The 23,461-nt window shown below is 38.4% G+C and overlaps 1 protein-coding gene and 1 pseudogene across 3 annotated transcripts in view; one reads left to right on the top strand and one right to left on the bottom strand.

Annotated features, from left to right (window-relative positions):
* The window catches only part of PSMD1 (proteasome 26S subunit, non-ATPase 1), a 108,403-nt gene extending 87,846 nt beyond the window's left edge, over positions 1 to 20,557 (top strand). The window contains exons 21-25 of one of the 3 annotated variants that reach the window (XM_012559438.1): positions 6,643 to 6,735; positions 8,137 to 8,223; positions 9,202 to 9,348; positions 18,243 to 18,398; positions 20,328 to 20,557. In XM_012559438.1, coding sequence (XP_012414892.1) covers positions 6,643 to 6,735; positions 8,137 to 8,223; positions 9,202 to 9,348; positions 18,243 to 18,389 — 474 coding nt within the window. In that variant the 3' untranslated portion in view covers positions 18,390 to 18,398; positions 20,328 to 20,557. Of the gene's footprint in view, positions 1 to 6,625; positions 6,736 to 8,136; positions 8,224 to 9,201; positions 9,349 to 18,242; positions 18,399 to 20,327 lie in introns of those variants that run through there. The other 2 variants (XM_004389504.2, XM_023724509.1) reach the window with 2 other exon arrangements.
* Positions 20,558 to 21,055: 498 nt separating this feature from the next.
* Positions 21,056 to 21,155, bottom strand: LOC111819034 (uncharacterized; annotated as a pseudogene).
* Between the last annotated feature and the right edge of the window lie 2,306 nt (positions 21,156 to 23,461).

The raw sequence follows: 23,461 nt of genomic DNA, 5'->3' as shown, positions 1-23,461 counted from the left end.
TATTCATGATAGCCTCTAAGAAAATATATTAAAAAAACATACAGGAAAGGAAAGACAAGGGAACCAAAAAGGCGCGCTACAATAAACTAACAAAATTCAAAAGCAGGCAGTCCTAAAGGACAAAGACAAAGAAGGCTTAAGACACACAAAAAACAACAAAATGGCAGAAGCAAGTCACTTCTGGTCACTGAATGTAAGTGAATTACAGTGAATGGAAATGGACTAAATGCTCCCATCAAAAGGCAGAGAAGAGTGGCAGAATGGATTAAAAAAAAACATGATCCAACTATATACTATTTACTAGAGACATACATACCTTAAACCTAAGGACACAACTTGAAAGTGAAAGGATGGAAAAAAATATTCCATTCAAATAATAACTAAAAGAAAGCTGGGATAGCAATCTTAATATCAGACAAAATAGACTTTACGACAAAATCTGTTCGAAAAGATGGACATTATATAGTGATAAAAGGGTCAATTAATCAAGAAGATTTAACAATCCTAACTATATATGTACCCAACATCGGGGTACCTAAATATATAAGGCAAATACTGATAGAATTGAAGGGAGAAGTATATAGTACTACAGTAATAGCTGGAGACTTCAATACACCACTTTCAATGTTAGACAGAACATCTAGAAAGAAGATCAGGAAGGAAACAGGACCTGAATGACACTGTAAACCAATTTGACTTAACAGACGTATATAGAACAGTCCACCCAAAAGCAGCACAATATACACTATACTCCAGTGCATATGGATCATTCTCCAGGATAGACCACATTTTAGGTCACAAAGCAAGTCCTGATAAATTTTAAAAGACTGAACTCATACAAAGTATTTTCTCTGACCATAGTGGAATGAAGCTAGAAATCAATAACAGAAAAAAACCTTGAAAATACACAAAACATATGGAAATTAAACAACACACTATTAAACTACCATGGGTCAAGGAAGAAATCACAGATTTCTTAGAGTCAAATAAAAATAAACGCACAGCATACCAAAACTTAGGGGATGCAGCAAAGGCAGTACCCAGAGCAAAACTTATAGCAATAAATGCCTACATAAAAAAAGAAGGAAGATCTCAAATTAACACCCTAACTCAACAACTCCAGAAACTAGAAAGAGAAGAGCAAGCTAAGCCTAAATCTAGCAGAAGAAAGGAAATAACAAAAATCAGAGCAAAAATAAATACAATTGAGAAGAGAAGAACAGAATCAATAAACCAGAAGTTGGTTCTTTGAAAATATCAATAAAATTGACAAACCTTTAGCTAGACTGACAACGAAAAGAGAAAAGGTGCAAATAACCAAAATAAAAAATGAAAGGTGACATTATAACTGACCCAATAGAAGTAAAGAGAATTATGACAGAATATTATGAACAACTGTATGGCAACAAACCGGATAACCTAGATGAAATGGACAAATTCTTAGAAGCACACAACCTGCTCAAACTGACTCAAGAGGAAATAGAAAGTCTCAGCAGACCCATAACAAGGGAAGAGATCAAATCAGTAATCAAAAACCTCCCAACAAAGAAAAGTCCTGGACTAGATGGCTTCACTGGGGAATTCTGCCAAACATCTAGAGAAAAATTGACACCAATACTGTTTAAACTTTTCCAAAAGATAGGGAAGGAAGGAGTACTCCCTAATTCATTCTGTGAAACAAACATAACCCCCATAACCAGAACCAGACAAAAACACCACAAGAAAACTACAGGCCAATATCTCTTATTAACGTAGATGCAAAAATCTTCAACAAAATACTAGCGAATGAATCCAACAGCATATTAAAACAGTCATACACTATGACCAAGTAGGATTTATTCCAGGAATGCAGGGATGGTTCAACATTAGAAAATCAATCAATGTAATACACCACGTGAGTAGAATAAAGGAAAAGAACCACGTGATCATCTCTGGATGCTGAAAAATCATTTGATAAAATCCAATACCCTTTCTTGATGAAAACCCTAAAGAGGATTGGAATAGAAGGGAAATTCCTAAATATGATTCAGGTTATATATGAAAAGACAACAGCCAGCATTGTACTTAATGGAGAAAGACTGAGAGCTTTCCCCTTGAAATCGGGAACAAGACGGGCTGCCCTCTCTTACCACTTCTATTTAATGTTGCATTAGAAGTCCTAGCCAGAGCAGTAAGACAAGAAAAAGAAATAAAAGGTATCTGAATTGGAAAAGAAGAAGTAAAGTTATCTCTATTCGAGGATGATGTGATCCTATATATAGAAAATCCCAGAGTCCACAAGAAAACTTCTACAGCTAAGAGGAATTTAGCAAAATGGCAGGGTACAAGCTCAGCAGACAAAAATCAGTTGGGTTTCTATACAGCAGCAGTGATAAATCTGAAAGGGAAATTAGGAAAACAATTTAATTTACAGTAGCACTAAAAGAATAAAATTCCTAGGAATAAATCTAACCAGGATATGAAGGATTTATACAATGAAAACTATAAAACACTGCAGAAAGAGATTAAAGAAGACTTAAATAAATGGAAAGATGTTCCATGTTCATGGATTGGAAGACTTAATATTGTTAATATGTCAGTACTAAAAGCGATCTGTAGATTCATTTCAGTCCTGATGAAAATTCCAACAGCCTTCTTTACAGAAATAGAATAGCTAATCCTCAACTTTATACAGAATGGCAAGAGGCCCCGAATAGCTATAACAATGTTGGAAGAGAAGAACAAAGGAGGAGGACTCAACACTTCCTGCATTTAAACCATACTATACAGTTACAATAATCAAAACAGCCTAGTACTGGTATAACGATAGACACGTAGACCAATGGAATAGAATTGAGAGTCCAGAAATAAACCCACATGACTGTGGTCAACTGGTTTTTGACAAGGGTTCTAAGTCCATTCGATGGGGAAGAGTCTCTTCAGTAAATGGTGCTGGGAAAATTAGATTTCCACATGCAGAAAAATGAGACAGGATCCATGCCTCACACCATACACAAACAAATTCAAAATGGATTAAAGACCTAGATGTACAAACTAAAACCATGAAATTCCTAGAGGAACAAGCAGGGGCGATGCCATCAGACCTAGCTTTCGACAATGGATTATCTAATATAATAACAAAAGCACAAACAGCAAAAGAAATGGGACCTCATAAAAATTAAAAATTTTGTTCATCAAAAGACTTTACCAAAATAGTGAAAAAACAAGCTACCAACTGGGAGAATATCTTCGTAAACCATATATCCAACAAGAATCTAGTAACCAAAATATATATATATATGTATAACTTCGATAACAACAAAAGGACAACTCAATTGTAAAATGGGCAAAGGATTTAAATACACATTTTACCAAAGAGGACATTCAAATGGCCACCAAACAAATGAAAAAATGCTCAACATCATTAGCCATCAGAGAGATAGAAATCAAAACCACAATGAGATACTATTTCACTCCCACTAATATGGCTAAGATAAAAAAAAAAATAACAAATGTTGGCGAGTATATGAGGAAATTGGAACCCTTATCCGTTGCTGGTGGGAATGCAAAATGGTGTGGCCATTGTGGAAAACAGTGTGGAGGTTCCTCCAAAAACTAAAAATAGAACTACCATATGGCTTAGCAGTTCCACTCCTAGGTATATACCCAGTAGACTTGAAAGCAGAGACTTGTACACGAGTGTTCATTGCAGCACTATTCACGATATCCAAAAGGTGGAAACAGCCTAAATGCCCATCAGCAGATGAAATGAATGGATAAACAAAATGTGGTACATACATACAGTGGAATACTACTCAGCCAGTAGGAGAAATGAAGTCTTGATACATGGTATACAGTATGGATGGAGCTTAAAGACATTACCCTGAATGAAATAAGCCAATCACAAAAGGACAAATATTGTATGACCTCACTAATATAAAAAGACAAGACAAATGTATAGAGACCAAAGTTTATTAGTGGTTACCAGGAGCGGGAGGGAGGAGGAAAAGGGTGTTAACAGTGATGAAAAAATTGCATTAAGTAAAGGTAGGGTTGCACAGCCAATTACTGTAATTGCTGTCAAGAAGTTGTACACCTGTAAAAAGTTTATTGGCAAAAGTTGTGATAGATATATTTACAACAGTGACAAAAGAAAAAAAGAGCAGCTGCTGAGGCTGTTTATGTACAACCAAACACCTAATGGAATTTGGTTCCTTGGTTTGGAGGTTTAGGGTCATGATTTCATGGGACATCCCAGTTAATTGGCCTAATTAGGCGTTTAGTGCTTCTGTTCTATCTCCTCTTTCGCTGCATAGTGCCTGGGGTCTTAAAAGCTTACAAGTGGCTATCCAAGGCACAACAGTTGGTCTCTTCACCTGGAGCAACAGAGGAAGAAGGAGAATCAAGAATGGGCGGAGGGTATAAAATGCGTGACTGATTGCCTCCATGAACAACTGCCTCCTCTGCCATGAGACCAGAAGAACTGGATGGTGCCCAGCTGCCATTACTAAACATTTTGATCAAAAAGAAGAATCATGATCAAAAGGGGGAACATGTAGGACAAAATTTCAGATTCTTATGGACTCTAGGTTTCTGGAGCCATGGAAGGTAGATGAACCCCTGAAACTGTTGCCCTGAGATAACCTTTAAACCTTAAACCAAAAATATCACCTGAAGTTGTCTTAAAACCAATTGGTAGTTTAGCTTAACTAGTAAAAAAGGCCTGCCTTGAGCATTATGCTCTTTTTAAGAGCTATCTGTATGGGATCAAATTGACAACAACAACTCGAAAGATTAGATAGGAACTTCAGAGGGCAGTGAATTTATATTAATGAGGATTAATAAGGTAGGAACAATTCAGAAAGAGAGGGTGAGAATGGTTGCAGAACTCGTAGAATATAATCAGTGTCACTAAATTGTACACGTAGAAACTATTGAACTGGTATATATGTTTTGTTATGTATATTCTCAACAACAACAAAACAGATAAAATTTGGGAAAAAAATAATGAAGTAGGGGGAAGTGGGAGGATGTCCCTTTGGTAGTGGCTAGAAACAAGACCCACAGTGAGGAGCCAGGAATCTGACAGAATGAAAGCCTTAAGTGCTACATTCACAGTCATCACATCTTTTTTTCTTTTTTTTTTTTTTCCTTTTCCTTTTAATGGGGTGGGGATTTGTTTGTACTTTGGTCTTCCTCAGTCCTGTGGCCTGATAAGTCACCTTCTTGTTCTCATCCAGAGGCCTTTGACCTTTAAATAATTCTTACATCTGTTCATTGCTGTTGTTAAAATGTTATTAAATTTTCAGACAGGAATAATTTTAGGTCAAAAATTGGCTAATAAAGATTATTTCATTCAGTTTTTTTCTCTGTATAGCCAATTATCCCTTGGTTAAGTGTTTCAGTATTAAAACTAATGTTGTTGTTAGTTGCTGTCGAGTTGCTTCCGACTCATGGTGACCCCATGTGTGCAGGGTAGAACTGCTCCATGGGGTTTTCAAGGCTGTAACCTTTATTTGTAAATACTGACCAGTATTATGACTGAAATTAAGAATCTTTTGGTTTCCCAGTCACTAACTTCTGTCATTGTAATTAAATATCCTGCATAATCTTTAGTGGCTTTTCTCCTCTGGCAAACAATTTCATCATCTGTTTTCATTCTTTACAATGGAAAAGACAAGATCTTCCTCATTCTAGTAAATACGATGCTTATTACCATTCTCCACCAATGCAAATTAGCTAAATAAAGAAAAGTTCAGACTAGCTAACTTTAAACCTGGGCAATAAGTAATGTCAAGTTGACTTTTCTGTGAGGCTCATGTTAGACCCTTATAAGGCATGGTTATATGATGTGGAAACTGTACAGACCTGTATGGATTGTTAGGGTGGTATAAGGAAGACACTTCAAAGTCAGGTATGCAGGCTGGATAATCAGCTAACACTTTACAAAGGAGGTAACAGTTGAACTGATGTTCACGCTGGAAGTGGGAATTAACCCGCTAAAGTAGGGTGAGTGGTCAGTAAAGATGATATAATGGAGATGTTCAAAGGAGAGGGAGCCCTGGTGGCGCAGTGGTTAACAGCCCAGCTGCTAACCAAAAGGTCAGCCATTCAAATCTACCAGCCGCTGCTTGGTAACCCTATGGGGAATTTCTGCTCTGTCCTATAGGGTCACTATGAGCCGGAATCAACTCGACGGCATCGGGTTTGGTTCAAAGGAGCCCTGGTGGCACAGGGGTTAAAGCGCTGGTCTGCTAACCGAAAGGTCAGCAGTTCAAAACCACCAGACCCTCCACAGGAGAAAGATATGACAGCTTCCATAGAGATTTACAGCCTTGGAAACCCTATGGGGTTGTTATGAGTTGGAATGGACTCTATAGCAGTGGGTTTGGGTTTTTCGGTTCAGAGGCACAGAACTTCAGGGTAGTGTAAGGGACTACGGGCAGTTTTGTAGAGCACCTAAAAACTCATTCAGCGAGAGAAGACAGATGCCTTTCAGAGAAAAGTGGTAACATTATTGAATAGCACTGTAATTGACATTGAGTCGGGACTGAAACTTTTCATCTCCTTTTGCATCTGTATGCTTGTTAAGAGCATAGAATACTTAAATCCTGGTTTTAATTATTTTAATGAAGGGGGAGAAAAGTTCTTTTATTTTTTCAGATGCCGAAAGTTCAGTATAAATCAAACTGTAAACCATCCACATTTGCATATCCTGCCCCTCTGGAAGTACCAAAAGAAAAAGAAAAGGAAAAGGTAGGTCCTTTGTCTCTCACTTACATGGAGGAGCTACTGAGGGTTTTATTCAGATTTGTTTCTGTTTTTTATGTTTTAAATTAGTTACCATAAAAATAATACTTTCTTACCGTAAAATCTAACATTACACAGAAGAATAGTTTTCTTTCCTACTCTTCCAAGTTCTGTGTCACAACTCGTGAATCCTTCCAGATGTTTTCTCTGCATATATCAATGTTTTTAAACACAAATATAATTATACTGTACATACTGTTCTGCATCTTGTTTTTGCTTAAACAGTATTACTGAAATTTTCGATATGCATGGATCTCATTATTCTTTACATCCCTTTATGACTGTACCACTGTTTATTTAACCAGTTCTTTATTTGATGTCCATTTTAGGTTATTTCTAATTTTTCACTGATATAAATGAGGCTGGAATGAAAGTCCATATACACGTATTTGGGCACTTATGCAAGCATATCTATAGTTTAGAGTCCTAGATGTGGAATTGCTTGATCATCATAAGTAATGTACATTTATTTTTATAGGTATTAACCAGTTTATAATCCCAGCAACAGTATATGAGGACACTGATTGATATGCTTTAAAATCAAATCACAGTGAGAGAGCTGCACTTGCCCCTGAAGTTTTACTCAGTCAAATTATCTTTTCACGTCACCCTATACCTGGGAAAATGGTTCTTCCACTCAGGATAATATTCTGTATTAGCCAGTTGTTTATTATTTGCTGTAAATTTTGTGAGTAACTAAGGATAGTTCTGTAACTGACCTAATTTGAAAGTGATAAATCCCTTTTGACAGCATCATCTTGTTTTTTATCATCTACATTTCAGACCCACTCCCCTATATTTGGGTATGAAATGAAGTCAGGCTTTACACCAGTACTGCCCACCCTTTCACAATCTCAGTTTCACCTTTCAGTTCCATGAGACCCATGAGAAAGGACTAATTCCAGGCTAACCACTCAACACTGTAGTAGGGCATCTAGTCTAGTGAAGACATCTCTACCGCCAGGGCTGGAGAAAAATTTATGTTTTCCTGTGCCATCCCTATAAAGCAAAAAAAAAAAAAAAAAAAAAAGAGTGTAACACCCTTATCTCTATCTCAGAAGTACACAATAACAAATCCACATCCAGGACAGGCTACAGATTAAAAGAAGAGGACCATGTTGTGTTAGAAAACAGCCTTCAGAAACTAAAGAGTCACCTGATGACAGTAGTAGTAAACTATGTGAATAGATGTCCTGCTTGCTTTTCCCATTTATTTCCTGACTCTTGTTCTTTATGATACTTACTGCTAGGAAAAAAAGAAGTATTGTAGGACTGAGTCCTCTTTGGGCTTTTACGTTTGTATATAGGTAATGGATTAAAACTATTTACCCTATTCACTTCCTTTAGGTTTCTACCGCTGTATTATCTATTACTGCCAAGGCTAAAAAAAAGGAAAAAGAAAAAGAGAAAAAGGAGGAGGAGAAAATGGAAGTGGTAGGTATAACTCGGTTGTTATATGCGTTGATGTTTTGATTATCTATATGTGTCGTGGTCCAGATTCTTCCTTAGTTGAACATTATTTTACCTTACTCTTGGATTCTTCTAAATAATCATCCTATTCCAAGTATATAGAATCTTATAATTTTAATTAGAAGAGAGTATTATTTATATCCATTTGTGGGAAGAGTAACTCCCCCCACCTAAAAAAAAAAACATTACTGTCAGGTGGATTCCGACTCATGAGTACAGCTGCCCCATAGGGTTTCCAAGCAGTGGCTGGTGGATTCGAACTGCCAACCTTTTGGTTACCAGCCAAATGCTTAACTGCTGCGCAACAAGGGCTCCACAGTGGGAAGAATAAACCAGACTCATCATCGAGTCAGTTCCAACTCATAGCAATCCCATAGGACAGAGAAGAACTTCCCCATAGGGTTACCAAGGAGCAGCTGGTGGATTTGAATGGCTGCCTTTTGGTTAGCAGCCAAGCCGTTAACCACTGCAGCACCAGGGCTCCATCGGAAGAATAGAAGAGTACAAATCAGAAATGAGTTCCTGGGTAAAATGACAACTAAAATGGTTTTTGAAGGGCAGAGTAGGATTTTCAAAAGATGAAGAGATGATGATGGGAGAAAAGCACTTTCAGGCAAGATCTGATGTCAGCTAGCTTTTCAAGTCTTATTTCCCTATCCTCCCCATGCTTCAGCCACAGAATTTTTTTGCCATTTGCTTAAATAGACCCTCTTTTTCTGAACTCTGCTGGAAGAATACCTTCACATCCTTTGAAACTAAGTTAAATGCCATACTCACCTACAGAGTTACCTTCTCCTTCCTCAGAGTCTGATGTCACTTTAGTTTTACTTCCACTATATCTGCCACTACCTTTTGCAGCTATTATTTGCTCAGTAAACTTATCAGATATACCCAGTGATGTGGAACAGGTGCGAACCTTATAGGGCTTTTTTTTTCTTCTAGGATGAGGCAGAGAAAAAGGAAGAAAAAGAGAAGAAAAAAGAACCTGAGCCAAACTTCCAATTATTGGATAACCCAGCTCGAGTTATGCCTGCCCAACTTAAGGTCCTAACCATGACAGAGACTTGTAGATACCAACCTTTCAAACCAGTAAGTTACCAATGACCTGTAATATACCAATGGCATGTTAATCCATAGGACAATGGAATCTTTGTAGAGAAGGATAAATTTCCAGAGCATCCTGGGTTTGGATCTTGATTCTGCCACTTACAGACTATGTGACCTTGGGCCGAGTACTAAACCTCTCTCTGCCTCAGATTCCTCTGCTATAAAATGGAGATTATCTCGCTAACTCATAGGACTATAGCAAAGATTAAACACGTTTATAACATTAGTATACAAGCACTTAGAACAAGGACTGGCACTGTTCAATAATCATCGTTGTAATTACACTGCTTTCATAAATTCATTGAATTTTAGACTTAGAAAAAGATCTGTCATTTAATTTATTCCAAAGGCAGAAAGTTCCATGTTAGCAACAAATATTGATCTGAAATTTGAGCATGATTATGCCTTTATTTTCCAGGCTGTTGTATCTAGAAAACTAGGGAACCACCAGTAGACATATTTAAGACATCCAGATCCTGGATGTGTGGTAGTGTTATTGACAAGATTTCTAGATCTTTATAGAAGAGTAAACCCATTCTTATCAACCAAGATCTTGATGGTGGGTGGAAGACATCTCTTACCTGTAGTTGTGAGCCAAGGTCTTACCTGACTAGATTACCAGCTCGAGAAGACAAGGGCAAGGGTTGAAAGATAGCTGTGTGTAGTGGTTTAGAGGCTTGAATTGGACAGCACTCAGTTTGTACTCCAGCTCTGCCACTTCTTAGCTGTGTGCCTGAGACAAGTGGTTTAATTCCTTTGTGTTCCAGTTTCTCATCTGTAAAATTAGGATGTTAATATTACCCATCTCCTAGGGGTTTTGTGAAGAATCAAATAGGTTGTTACATGTGAAACACCTAAAACAACGTCTGGCACATGGTAAACCATATGTAAACCATGTGTGGAAATTAAGCAGCACACTTCTAAATAGCCAGTGGATCAAAAAAGAAGTCACAAGAGAAGTTAGAAAATACTTTGAGATTTATGAAAATAAGACATTAATACCAAAACTTATGAGATGCAGCAAAAGCAGTGCATAGAGAGAAGTTAATCGCTTTAAACACTTATATTGAAAAAGAAGAAAGATAGCAAATCAGTGATCTAACCTTCAATCTTAACAATACTAGAAAAAAGAAGAGCAAACAAAACCCAATGCAAGCAGAAGGAAATAGTAAAGATTAGATCAGAAATTAATGAAAGAGAGAATTAAAAAATAGTGAAGAAAATAACGGAACCAAATATTAGTTCTTTGAAAAGACCAACACAGCTGACAAACCTTTAGCTAGACTTATCAAGAAAAAAAAGAAGACTCAAATTATAAAATCAGGAATGAAAGAAGGGGACATTACTAACAGCCTTACAGAAATAAAAAGGATTGTAAGGGAATACTCTGAACAACTGTATGGCAACAAACTAGATACCCTAGATGAAATGGATAAATTCTTAGAAAGACACAAATCACCAAAACTGATTCAAGAAGAAATAGAAAATCTGAAGAGTTCTGTAACAAGTAAAGAGATTGAATTAGTAATTAAAACCCTCTTACAGAGAAAATCTCAGGCCCAGATTACTTCGCTGGTGAATTCTACCAAATGTTTTTTTAAAAAAATTAACAAACTCTTCTAAAAATTGAAATAGGGGCAACACTTTTAAGCTCATTCTCTGAAGCCAGTATTACCCTGGTAGCAAAACCAGACATAGGCATCACAAGAAAAGAAAAATATAGACCAATGACTTATGTTCATGGATTGAAAAACAATACTGTTAAGATGACAATATACTCAAAAGTGATCTGTAGATTCAGCGTAATCCCTATCAAAATACCAACAGTCTTTTTTGCAGAAATTTACCAGCTGGTCCTAAAATTCGTCTGTAAATGCAGAGAACTCAGAATAGCCAAAACAATGGAAAATATCAGAAAAAAGTTGGAGGACTCAAACTTCCCAATTTCAAAACTTATTATGAAGCTACAGTAGTTAAGACTGTAGTACTGGTATAAAGATAGACATATAGACCAATAGACTAGAATTGAGAGTCTGGAAAACCAATACGTTTATGATCAGTTGATTTCTGACAAGGATGCCAAGACAATTTAATGGGGAAAGAATAGTCTTTTCAACAAATAATGCTGGAACAACTAGATGTCTACATGCAAAAGAATGATTTTAGTCTTCTACTGCACACCATAGACAAAATTTAACCGAAAATGGCTCCATGTAAGATCCTAAAACTATAAAACTCTGAAAGACAACATACATGTAAATCTTCATGACCTTGAACTAGGCAATAGTTTCTTAGATATGACACCTAACCACAAGCAAACCCTTCCCTTCCTACCCCCAAAAAAATAATAAATTGGATTTCATCAAAATTAAAAACTGTGGTACGTCAATGGTCACTATCAAGAAAGTAAAAAGACAACCCACAGAATGGTAGAAAATATGTACAAATCATTTATCTGAAAGAAATTTATATCCAGAATATGTAAAGAACTCTTACAACTCAACAATAAAAAGACAACCCAGTTTAAAAATGGGCAAAGGATTTGAATAGACATTTCTCCAAAGAAGACATACAAATGGCCAGTAAGCACATGGAAAAATTCTCAGCATCATTAATCACTAGGGGGATGCACATCATCCCAAAAGATGACTGTATAATCAAAAAGACAGACAATAACAAGTGTTGTGAAGAAATTGGAAGCCTCATATACCACTGGTGGGAATTTAAACTGTTGCAGCCACTGTGGAAAACAGTTTGGCAGTTCCTCAAAAAGTTAAATGTAGACTTAACATATACCCAGCAGTTTCTAGGTATATGCCTGTCTTAGTTATCTAGTGCTGCTATAACAGAAATACCACAAGTGGATGGCTTTAACAAAGAGAAATTTATTCTCTCACAGTTTAGGAGGCTAGAAGTCTGAATTCAGGGCCCAGCTGTAGGGGAAGACTTTCTTTCTCTGTTGGCTCTAGGGGAAGGTCCTTGTCATCAATCTTCTCCTGATCTAGGAGCTTCTCAGCACAGGGACACCAGGTCTGAAGGACGTACTCCCCTCCTGGTTCGTCATTCTTGGTGGTAGGAGGTCTCCATGTCTCTCTGCTGCCTTTTTTTTTAATATCTCCAAAGAGATTGGCTCAAGATACAACCTAATCTTGTAGATTGAGTCCTGCCTCATTAACATAACTGCCTCTAATTCTGCCTCATTAACATCATAGAGGTAGGATTTACAACACATAGGAAAATCACATCAGATGACAAAATGGTGGACAATCACACAATACTGGGAATCATGGCCTAGCCAAGGTGACACATTTTGGGGGAACAAAATTCAATCCATAAGAAGGCCCTTGGGCAGTGGGAGACCTCACACTGCCTGATTTTAGAACCTGTTATACCACTACGGTAGTCAGAACAGCCTTGTACTGGTACAACAACAGATACATAGACCAGTGGAACAGAGTTGAGAATCTAGACATAAATTCATCCACCTGTGAGCAGCTGGTATTTGAGAAGGCCCCAAATCCGTTAACTGGGGGAAAGACAGTCCCTTTAACAGATGGTGCTGGCATAACTGGATATCCATCTGCAAAAAAAATGAAACAAGACGCATACCTCACACCATGCACAAAAACTAACTCAAGATGGATCAAAGACCTAAATATAAAATCTAAAACGATAAAGATCATGGAAGAAAAAATAGGGACAATGCTAGGAGCTCTAATACATGGCATCAACAGAATACAAACCACAAGTAACAATGCACAAACACCACAAGAGAATCTAGATAACTGAGAGCTCCTAAAAATCAAACACTTAGGCTCATCAAAAGAGTCAAAAGACAACCGACACACTGGGAAGAAATTTTTGGGTACGACACATCCAGTCGGCATCTAATCTGTAAAATCTGTAAGATACTGTAAAACCTCAACAACAGAAAAAACAGCCCAATTAAAAAATGGGCAAGGGATATGAACAGGCACTTCACCAAAGAAGACATTCAGGTGGCTAACAGACACATGAGGAAATGCTCACAATCGTTAGCCATTAGAGAAATGCAAATCAAAGTACAATGAGATACCATCTCACCCCACCAAGGCTAGCATTAATCAAAAAAACACAAAATAATAAACGTTGGAAAGGTTGTGGAGAAACTGGAACACTTACAGCTAGTTGGAATGTAAAATGGTACAACCACTTTGGAAATCAATTTGGTGCTTCCTTAAAAAGCTAGAAATAGAAGTACCATACAATCCAGCAATCCCTGTCATTGGAATATATCTTAGAGAAATAAGAGCCATCACACAAATAGATATATGCACACCCATGTTCATTGCAGCACTGTTCGCAATAGCGAAAAGATGGAAACAACCTAGGTACCCATCAACAGACAAATGGATACACAGTTTATGGTATATTCACACAATGGAATACTACACAATGATAAAAAACTGATGAATCCTCGAAACATCTCATAACATGAATGAATCTGGAAGGCATTATGCTGAGTGAAAGTAGTCAGTCACAAAAGGACAAGTATTGTATGAGACCACTATTATAAGAACTCAAGAAAAGGTTTAAACACAGTAGAAAACATTCTTTGATGGTTACAAGTGTTGGGGGAGGGAGAGGGGAATTCACTAACTGGATAGTAGACAAGAATTACCTTAGGTGAAGGCAAGGACAACACACAATACAGGGGAAGTCAGCACAACTGGAGTAAACCAAAAGCTAAGAAGTTTCCTGAATACAACCAAACACTTCAAGGGACAGAGTAGCAGGGGCAGGGATCTGGGGACCATGGTTTCAGGGAACATCTAGGTCAACTGGCATAACAAAGTTTAAGAAAATGTTCTGTATCCCAGTTTGGTGAGTGGCGTCTGGGGTCTTAAAAGCTAGCGAGTGGCCATCTAAGATGCATCAATTGGTCCCAGCCTACCTGGAGCAAAGGAGAATGAAGAATAAAAACAAAATATTAGCCCAAGAGACAGAAAGGGCCACATAAACTAGAGACTCCATCAGCCTGAGACCAGAAGAACTAGATGGTGCCCAGCTACCACCAGTGACCACCCTGACAGGGAATACAACAGAGAGTCCCTGATGGAGCAGGAGAAAAGTGGAGTGCAGAACTGAAGTTCTCGTAAAAAGACTTAATGGTCTGACTATGACTGGAGGGACCCTGGAAGACATGGCCCCCAGACTCTGTTAGCCCAGAACTGAAACCATTCCCGAAGCCAACTCTTCATACATAGATTAGATTGGACCAAGAGACATAAAATGATACTCATGAAGACATTGCCTCTTAGCTAAAGTAGATACATGAGACTAAATGGGCAGCTTCTGTCCCGAGGCGAGATGAGAAGGCAAAAAGGGACAGAAGCTGGTTGAATGGACACGGGAAATCCGGGGTGGAAAGGAGGAGTGTGCTGTCACATTATAGGAAGAGCAGCTAGGGTCACATAACAATGTGTGTATAAATTTTTGTATGAGAAACTAACTTGAGCTATAAACTTTCACCTAAAGCACAATTAAAAAAAAAAAAGTGCCCATGGGAAATGAAAACACATGTTCACGTAAAAATTTATACATAAATGTTCATCCAGCATTATTCATAATGGCAAAAAGTGGAAACAACCCAAATGTCCATCAACTGGTGAATGGATAAAGAAAATGTGGTCCATCCATTGTTGTTAGGTGCCATTGAGTCTGTTCCGACTCATAACGACCCTATATACAGCAGAATGAAATGCTGCCCAATCCTGTGCCATCCTCACAATCATTGCTATGTTTGAGGCCATTGTTGCAGCCACTGTGTCAGTCCATTCCCTTTAGGATCTTCCTCTTTTTTCACTGACCCTGTGCTTTACCAAGCGTGATGTCCTTTTCAAGGGACTGGTCCTTACTGATAACATATCCAAATTACAAGAGATGAAGTCTCACCGTCCTCGCTTCTGAGGAGCATTCTGACTGTACTTCTTCCGAGACATATCTGTTCGTTCTTCTGGCAGTCCATAATATGTTTAACATTCTTCACCAACAACATAATTCAAATGTGTGTGGATCATAACAAATTATGGATAACATTGCAAAGAATGGGAATTCCAGAACACCTAATTGTGCTCATGAGGAGCCTGTACATAGGTCAAGAGGCACCTGTACATAGGTCAAGCGGCAGTCGTTCAAACCGAACAAGGGGATATACTATGTGGTTTAAAGTTAGGAAGGGTGTGCGTCAGTGTTGTATCCTTTCACCTTACTTATTCAATCTATATGCTGAGCAAATAATCCAAGAAGCTGTACTATATGAAGAACGCGGCATCAGGTTTGGAGGAAGACTCATTAACAACCTATGATATGCAGATGACACAATCTTACTGGCTGAAAATGAAGAGGACTGGAAGCACTTACTAATGAAGATCAAAGACCACAGCCTTCAGTGTGGTCCATCCATACAATGGGATATTATTCAACCATAAAAAGGAAAGATGTACTGACACTATAACACGTGTAAACCATGAAAACATTTTGCTAAGTGAAAAAAGCCGAACACAAGGACCACATAGTGTACGATTTCACTTATATAAAATATCCAGAATAAGTGACTCCATAGGGACAGAAGGTAGTTTAGTGGTAGCAGGGGCTGGGTATGGGGCAGTGGAGAGTGACTGCTAATAGGTGCAGAGTTTCTTTTATGTCGAGGAATATGTTCGGGGATTAGATAGAGGAGATGGTTGCACAACTTTGTGATTAGGCTAAACACCACTGAATTGTGCACTTTAAAGGAGTAGATTTTATTTTATTTGAATGATATCTCAGTTAAAAGGAAAAAAAAGAAAAGTAATGACTGCAGTGTATATGCGTATGAAGAAAGGGCTGCCTGGTGGCTCACTGCTTACCTTCAGTGCCATAGTCATCAAACCCTTCCTCAGATGCTGCTCTTGAAAGAAGCAGCTATCATTTTAAATATCGGTAATATCCCCACTCTGTTTCCTGTCCCTCTTAAAAGAGGGTTTAAAGAGAGTGGGGCTCTTGGCAACAGAAGTGTTGCATTGTCTGTGTTTTGAGTTGTCACTAGCCTTCCCAGAGAACAGAACATCATGTATCTTACTCTCTGCTTAGTGTGAACTTTCTCACTAACACATAAGGCATTGATAAACCTTGTAACTCTAAAAAGCCCTTTCCATATGCTGATTATGTTACAGGATTTGAGTTAGATTATTTCATTTCAGTTAAGCATGATAATATAGTCATAAGCTGGCACCATGTGTTTCAAAAAAAAAAAAAGTTTGCTTGGGGAGCATGGGTATTTTCTTCTGTTTGGTAGAATATTCATCTCCATTTGGTCCTTTAGGCCATGGAGGATTAGGATAGTGGCCAAACACTCTGATTGTTCTTGGGTGAATATTAGTAGTAAAGTCAGGGTCCATTTATAAAATGACTCTTCCTCAAGAAAAGCAAGTTTCTTAAGGGAGAGAATTATGGATTAATATGTGTTCTGAGAGAAGAGAAATAGTTTAGAAATTCATGAAGTCATACCAGTTTCACAGCGTGGCAGGGCAGAGTTCTGATGAGTAAAAATCAGATTAGATTGAACTGTAGTGATGCTTATACTATGTGAATCATTTAACTAATGTACTGTGCTTCTTTTCCTTCCCAGTAATGTACTTTGGTAGAAATATGCTTTTTCCAGATGTGTGCTGCCACTGTTGACTGATTTAATTACAGAAGAGGGCAGTTTTCCATTTCCTTTTTACACAGGCAGCAGATAGAATAAGATTAGCACACCAGAGTTGGGGGAATAGTTTGGTGTTTGAATTTACCTTCTGCTAATATGTTTGGGAGAGGGCTTAATGGATTGCTTCTACGTCTATTTCCCTTTTGTTTCTTATGTATTTCTTCATTGTTTCGCATTATAAGGGTTTGTAGACTAATGTAAAAAATACTGTTATCTGTGGTATTTATTTGGGTCTCTTTGCTGTTCTGACACTGCTGGGAAAAAATTAACCGTTCATTTGTAGATTGTCTTTTGTGTCCACAATGAGGGTCTTCTCACAAATAATATAGTATGTATTAAACTAGTGTATTTCTCAAACTTTAATGTGCATACAGATCATCTGGGGATCTTGTTAGAATGCAGATTCTGTAGATCTGTGATGGGGCTAGGTTTTCTGCATTTTTAACTACCTGAGGTTGCTACTGGTCCAGGACCATGCCTTGGGCAGCAAGGCATTAGAATATCATACTTGGACAGTAAATGTTCTCCCTCACATCAGACTGAGACTACTAGTCAGGACCATGGCTGGGAAATAACCCACTGCGGTCAAGTCAGTTCCACCTCATAGCAACCTTGTAGAACAGAGTAGAACTGCCCGATATGGTTTCCAAGTCTGTAAATCTTTACGGAAGCAGACTGCCACATCTTTCTCCCACAGAGCGGTTGGCAAATTTGAACTACCGACCTTTCAGTTAGGCTGGGAAATACTACTCTTAAATTGGAATACATCATCCAAGTAGAACAGCATCAAATGTTCTACCATCCAGAGCCAGTGGGTTAAGTTTGCAAATGTTCCTTATAGATCACAGTTATCTTTATGTTCTGTAATTTGCACATTGACATTGCTTTCTTCGTTCAGTCTTCAGAGTAACCTGAAGGAATAGTCAGGAAGATCTTGTTAGCCCTTTCTTATAGCTGAGCAGTCTGGTTAAGTGTAGGGTCACACAGGCATAACTTTCCCGGTTTCCTGAGTCCCATCTAGTAAGGTGTAGTTCTATCCTGGTTCTTTACTTCCAGACCATTTGACAAGTATGCACTCTAGATTCTGGAGCAAGCTGGATGTATGAGTGGACCTCGTGCTTCTTCACTCCTTGGTCTGTGTTTACAGCTCTCCATTGGAGGCATCATCATTCTGAAGGACACCAGTGAAGACATTGAAGAGCTGGTGGAACCTGTGGCAGCCCATGGCCCGAAAATCGAGGAGGAGGAACAAGAGCCAGAACCCCCAGAACCATTCGAGTATATTGATGACTAAGGGCCAGAGGTGCGTGTGGAACAAGATTACCCGTGAAAGGAAATCTCTTCATCAGTACTTTACAAGTGTTTTGTGCAAGGACATTGTCTCAGCTTTACCTTTTTCTTTTCCTTTTTTTTTTTCCTGTGCTTAATTCATATTTACCTAAACTGTATTAAAACTTCCTCTTTTTGACCTTTCCCTGCTACATAACCACCAATTCCTTCTTCGACTCTCTATCCTTAGCATTCTACCAGTGCTATTCATAGTGGATGGTCTGCAAACTGTTTTATAGCTCCCTGAGAAGATAAGGAGCTTGCTGCAGAATGTAAATCTACTCATTTCTTTCATGGACAGAGTCTTGCTATCAAGGAAAAAAAAGGTCTTCTGAACTGAACGGTTGCTTAGTGATGGAAGTGATTTACATTCTGAAGTAAGTTCCTTGTTGGGGATTGGTTATAGTCTGTGGATAGGCACTGGTCCATAGTCCAGAGATCATACTTTGAGTAGGACAGGATCTTTTTGTACTAAAAGCCTGAAGATTAACTTAATGAAACTATTAAACATCTGTTCTTGTTGTTATTGTTAGGTGCCGTCAAGTCGATTCCGACTCATAGTGACCCCACGTGACAGAGTAGAACTTCTCCATAGGGTTTTCTAGGCTGTAATCTTTACAGAAACAGATTGCCAGGTCTTTTTCCAAAATTGAGTCATATGGGGAGCTGCTGGGTGAATTCGAACCTTGAACCACTAACCTTTTGGTTAGCAGCTGAGTGCTTAACCATTGCGCCCCCAGCGCTCCTTTTGAACATCTAGTGTGTATAAGACACAGTGCTTATAGCAGGTTTTGGAGTCAGTGACACTATACCAGAGGTCCCTGGGTGGTGCAAGTGGTTAACATACTCGGTGGCTAGCCCCGAGGTTCCAAGTCCTCCCAGAGACTCCTCGGAAAACTCAGCCATTGAAAACCCTGTGGAGCACAGTTCCACTCTGATACACATGGGATCGCCATGAGTCAGAGTCAACTCAGAAGCAACTGGTTGTGTGTTGTTGTTTTTTTTAAAGACTATACCACAAAGCTTTATCCAGTTGAAAAAGATCACTACTATGCCAGTATTTTAAGAATGTTGAAGGGGTTCTTTAGCTGCAAAGCCTTGGAATAATCTAATTTCACAAAATTGTCTTTCTTATTTCCCATATTTCTTTTGAATAGTCATCACATATTTGAAGAAGTATATGATCTGTATAACCAAGGCGCTCTAATTCCATCCTAATCCAAATACATTATCAGACAAATAAGAATTTTTTCTACTCTGAATAAAATAAAGACAGTATCATTTATTACATTATGACAGAAGAAAAAATACACTTAAAAGTCAAGTTGCACCTCTAGCATGGTGAATATTACACACTGAATGTCCGTTAATGAAAGCTTTTCCTGAAATCTCATAATAAATATTAAGGCAGGACATTAGTAAGAAAATATATTGATGCCTCGGGGTGATTATTAGTTTGAACCTTAGAGAGAGGGAGGTTTATACTAATGTCCCTGCCTTTGAAAATCATCTTTCAGTCCTTGATCGTTTCCTAAGCTTTACCCAACCCCCAACCAGCATATGGCAGTATCGATACCATGAGCACTCAGTCTCCCAGAACTGAATTGTTTTGCCCTAACCCCCTCAGCCTTTCACAATTCCTTCCTGAAGTCCCTTATGAAATCTTTTAAGCCAGTAGACTATAAAGTGGCTTACAAGTTTGTAGCTGGAAATTGGATTCTTGTTACTTTACAAAAAGATAAAACATTCAGGTTATTAGGAGTTTGAAAACTATAGTCTCTCTTGGCACATTAGAACCAAATTAGCAGGCTGGGGCTAGTTTTAGACTTCAACAGCTAGTAGTTAAAAAAAGACATATTTTTGGAGTACAGAATAATCCTAGCTGTCCCTCCCCCTTTCCCAGGCTCTCCTGTGCTCTTCCGAAAAAAATTGGCCAGGCTCGTATTGGAAACGCCTGTGAGGACGTTCGAGCTGAGACCTGCTATCCAATGCATGTATCATCACCTCTGCGCTGACCTGAAGAAACTTGTCTCCAAGTCTTTGGTTGAAAGGAAGATATATGACTATTTAGTGTGCTCTTTCACAGAACTTGGTTTTCAAATAAATATATTAAAATCTCCAGATGGTCAAGAACTGTTTGTTTGTTTTTCAGCCTGGGTTTTAAATAAGTGAATCTAATACCCTTTCTCCCCCAACCTGAAATGCCTAAATCCAAAGAGCTTAATCCTGGATTTGCTAGAATGTGAGCATGCATGACTTTTATATTAATGAAAAAGTTTAAAATTACAGACCATTTGAAAAATAATTAAAACAATAGAAATCAACCCTTGCTCGTCACCCCAAAAATCCTATGCAGTTTTTTTAATGGACTAGAGAATGGGGTGCCATCACTTATTGAAGAGAACTCCCTTTCATAAATTATTTAGCTTCATTTGTCTGTAGCATCTAATAGTGTACTTTTTTTCTTTCTCCTTATCTACTTTTTAAAAAAAATTTCCTTAAGGTATAATTTAAATGCAGTAAAATACAGAAATTTGAAGCATATAGTTTCATGTTTTGACAAATACAATTTTTGATTTTTAGTTTATCAAGCCTCTCTTGGATGCTGACTTTTTTTTTTAAATGCGTTTGAAAAATACGGAATGCTTCACAATTTGTGTGTCATCCTAACACAAGGGCCATGCTGGTCTTCTCTGTATCATTCCACTTTACGTGCTGCCAGAGCAAGCACCATGCTAGACTTTGAGAATAAGCAGACACAGAGGATATAGGACATCCTTCTGTCTTCTCCAGAAGTACAGTATTTAAATTCCTCATTTTACTCTTCTTCAGTATGCTACCCTATTCTAAAGCTTCTGAAATTCCATGCTGACCCTTTCCCTTTCATTGTTCTTTATGCTAATGTCCTTGTGTTCCATACTTTCCTTCAGCCCCTGAAACCTGTCAGTTCTTTAATACATTGTCTTCCTTTCAAATGACACTGCCTGCCTTGAAATTCATCATCAGTTTCTTTTTACGTTTCAGCTACATTTCTGTCAGTCATACAAGATCAGTCTTTCTTAAATTATTACAGGAAAATTCTATGTAAACAAAATGTAGAAGTCTAGCTGAAGGTTGGCCAGGTCAATACCCCATTAAGGGCAACAAAACAAAAATTAAATATAAATGCTCTGATTTATCACCATTTGCACTTTTTGAACCATGTGGATGTATAATTGAATATTCAAAAAAGTAATGAATAAAATTTACATTAACTTTAAAAAAAGAGAATAAGCAGGCAGAGTCCTTACTCTGACAAATAGCTATTCTCTCTTTGTGTTCTTGTCACATGATGTGGATCTTTCTGATTCACTGGACTTGAGAGGTTTTTGTGTTGTGGTGTTTTGTGTCTTGGTCTTCAGCCATGTATAGTAAAAGTAGGTAGCTTCCAACAGTAACACATGAATGGACTGGCTCTTTGCTCCTACCTTGATTCTTCACTTTTCTATAGTCTAGCTAATTTAGGAAATGGTCTTTTGAGTCTGAAAAAACTATCCTTAGAGGGAACAAACTCCTGGGCAGGTCAGCCTTACATTCATCTACCACAGCCATGCTGTTTGAGTCCAGGTCTAAAGGTTACCGATCCCAAAGGGTGGCTCAGTTCATTGGTTAATTTCACTGTGTCCTCTCCTTTGTAAATGTCTTGTTTCCTCAATATCAGATGATTCTGTAAAAGAGATTATCTCATTTCCTAGCCTCTCATTAGCTATGTCCTTCCTGTTCAAGCTCTTACCATTGCTTGCATATTTCAGACAGTTATCTCCTAACATTTCCCTTAAGACGAGGAATGTTTAAAAAACAGAAGTCGCTCAATGATGTCACTGTCCAAAATTGAGTCATATGGACAGAAGGGGTTCATTAATTGGCCTCCAGCCAATTACTCCTCCAAAATGATAGCTGGAATGTAGGGGAGCAGTCAGCACTCTTGTTAGGGCAGTGCAATTCAGAATGCATGCGAGCCTGTGACAGCTTTAAACAATGCACCCTATAAAGTAAAACGACAACTTGGATCAGAGTATGATGAGACTTTATCCGTCTTGCTGGTGATATTTTTCCTAGAAGATTTCCTAGGAAATGCATAAGCCCTGGGAGATAAAGAGCAAAGAAATCTAGAGTGAAAACCAGGTAGTAGAAGTAAAATACGGAGACAGGATAGGAGCTAGAATTGCATGTTCAACAGAAGGGATACTGGCGACAGTTAACTCCCGGATGATGTCATTGCAACACAGGGCTTCAGAGTTGACGGCAAGTGGGATGTGCCGCACTGAAACCAGATGGAAGTAAATTGCTTGGCTTAAACTAGAGCCACTGAATACTAGAATCCAGTCTTCCTCCTACCTGTCTGCCCATAAATAACTGCTGACTCCTGCCTTTTAAGAATCCTCTCTCCTGGGCTTCTATTATATGCTCTGATTTTCCTCCTGTCTCTGACCTTCCCTTTATTTAACAAATTGAATATTTTTATTTGAGCATCTATTTGTGCAGGAATTCTTAGGTTCTTGGGCAGGATTCACTCCCTCTTTAAATGCCAGCCTTCAAAATTTGGTCTTTGGTCCTCTTAGTCTGCACATTCCCACAGCCTCATCCATCCCATAATCCCACGCCTTCACTCACCCTCTGTGCTGGTGACTCCCAAATTCACATCCTGCCCATACCTTCCATCTCAGTTCCTGACAAATACCCACGAGGCATCCCCATTTGGGCTGCCTCACAGGCACTTAATATATCCAACAACGCACACTCCACACCCAACCTCTACTTCTCTTTCTTTGGGCTAATGACAAGCCCTCCATCTGGTTGCTTACACCAGAAACCCAGGCTTTCACCCTGGACATAATGCTTGGGCTCTCATATCTCTCCAGTCCACCCACTCTCTCCCCACTGGTCACTACCCCTAGTTCAAACACTTACCCAGTCTCTCTGCCTCCAGACTTGGCTCACTCTAGTCCATTTTCAAATGACGTTGCATTGGGCAAATCTGCCATAAAAGACCGTTAT

This window comes from Trichechus manatus, unplaced genomic scaffold, assembly GCF_000243295.1.
Source record: "Trichechus manatus latirostris isolate Lorelei unplaced genomic scaffold, TriManLat1.0 scaffold00249, whole genome shotgun sequence".
Lineage (NCBI taxonomy): Eukaryota > Metazoa > Chordata > Mammalia > Sirenia > Trichechidae > Trichechus > Trichechus manatus.
Note: the sequence above shows the minus strand (reverse complement) of the source record. Positions and strands in the feature narration are given on the sequence as shown.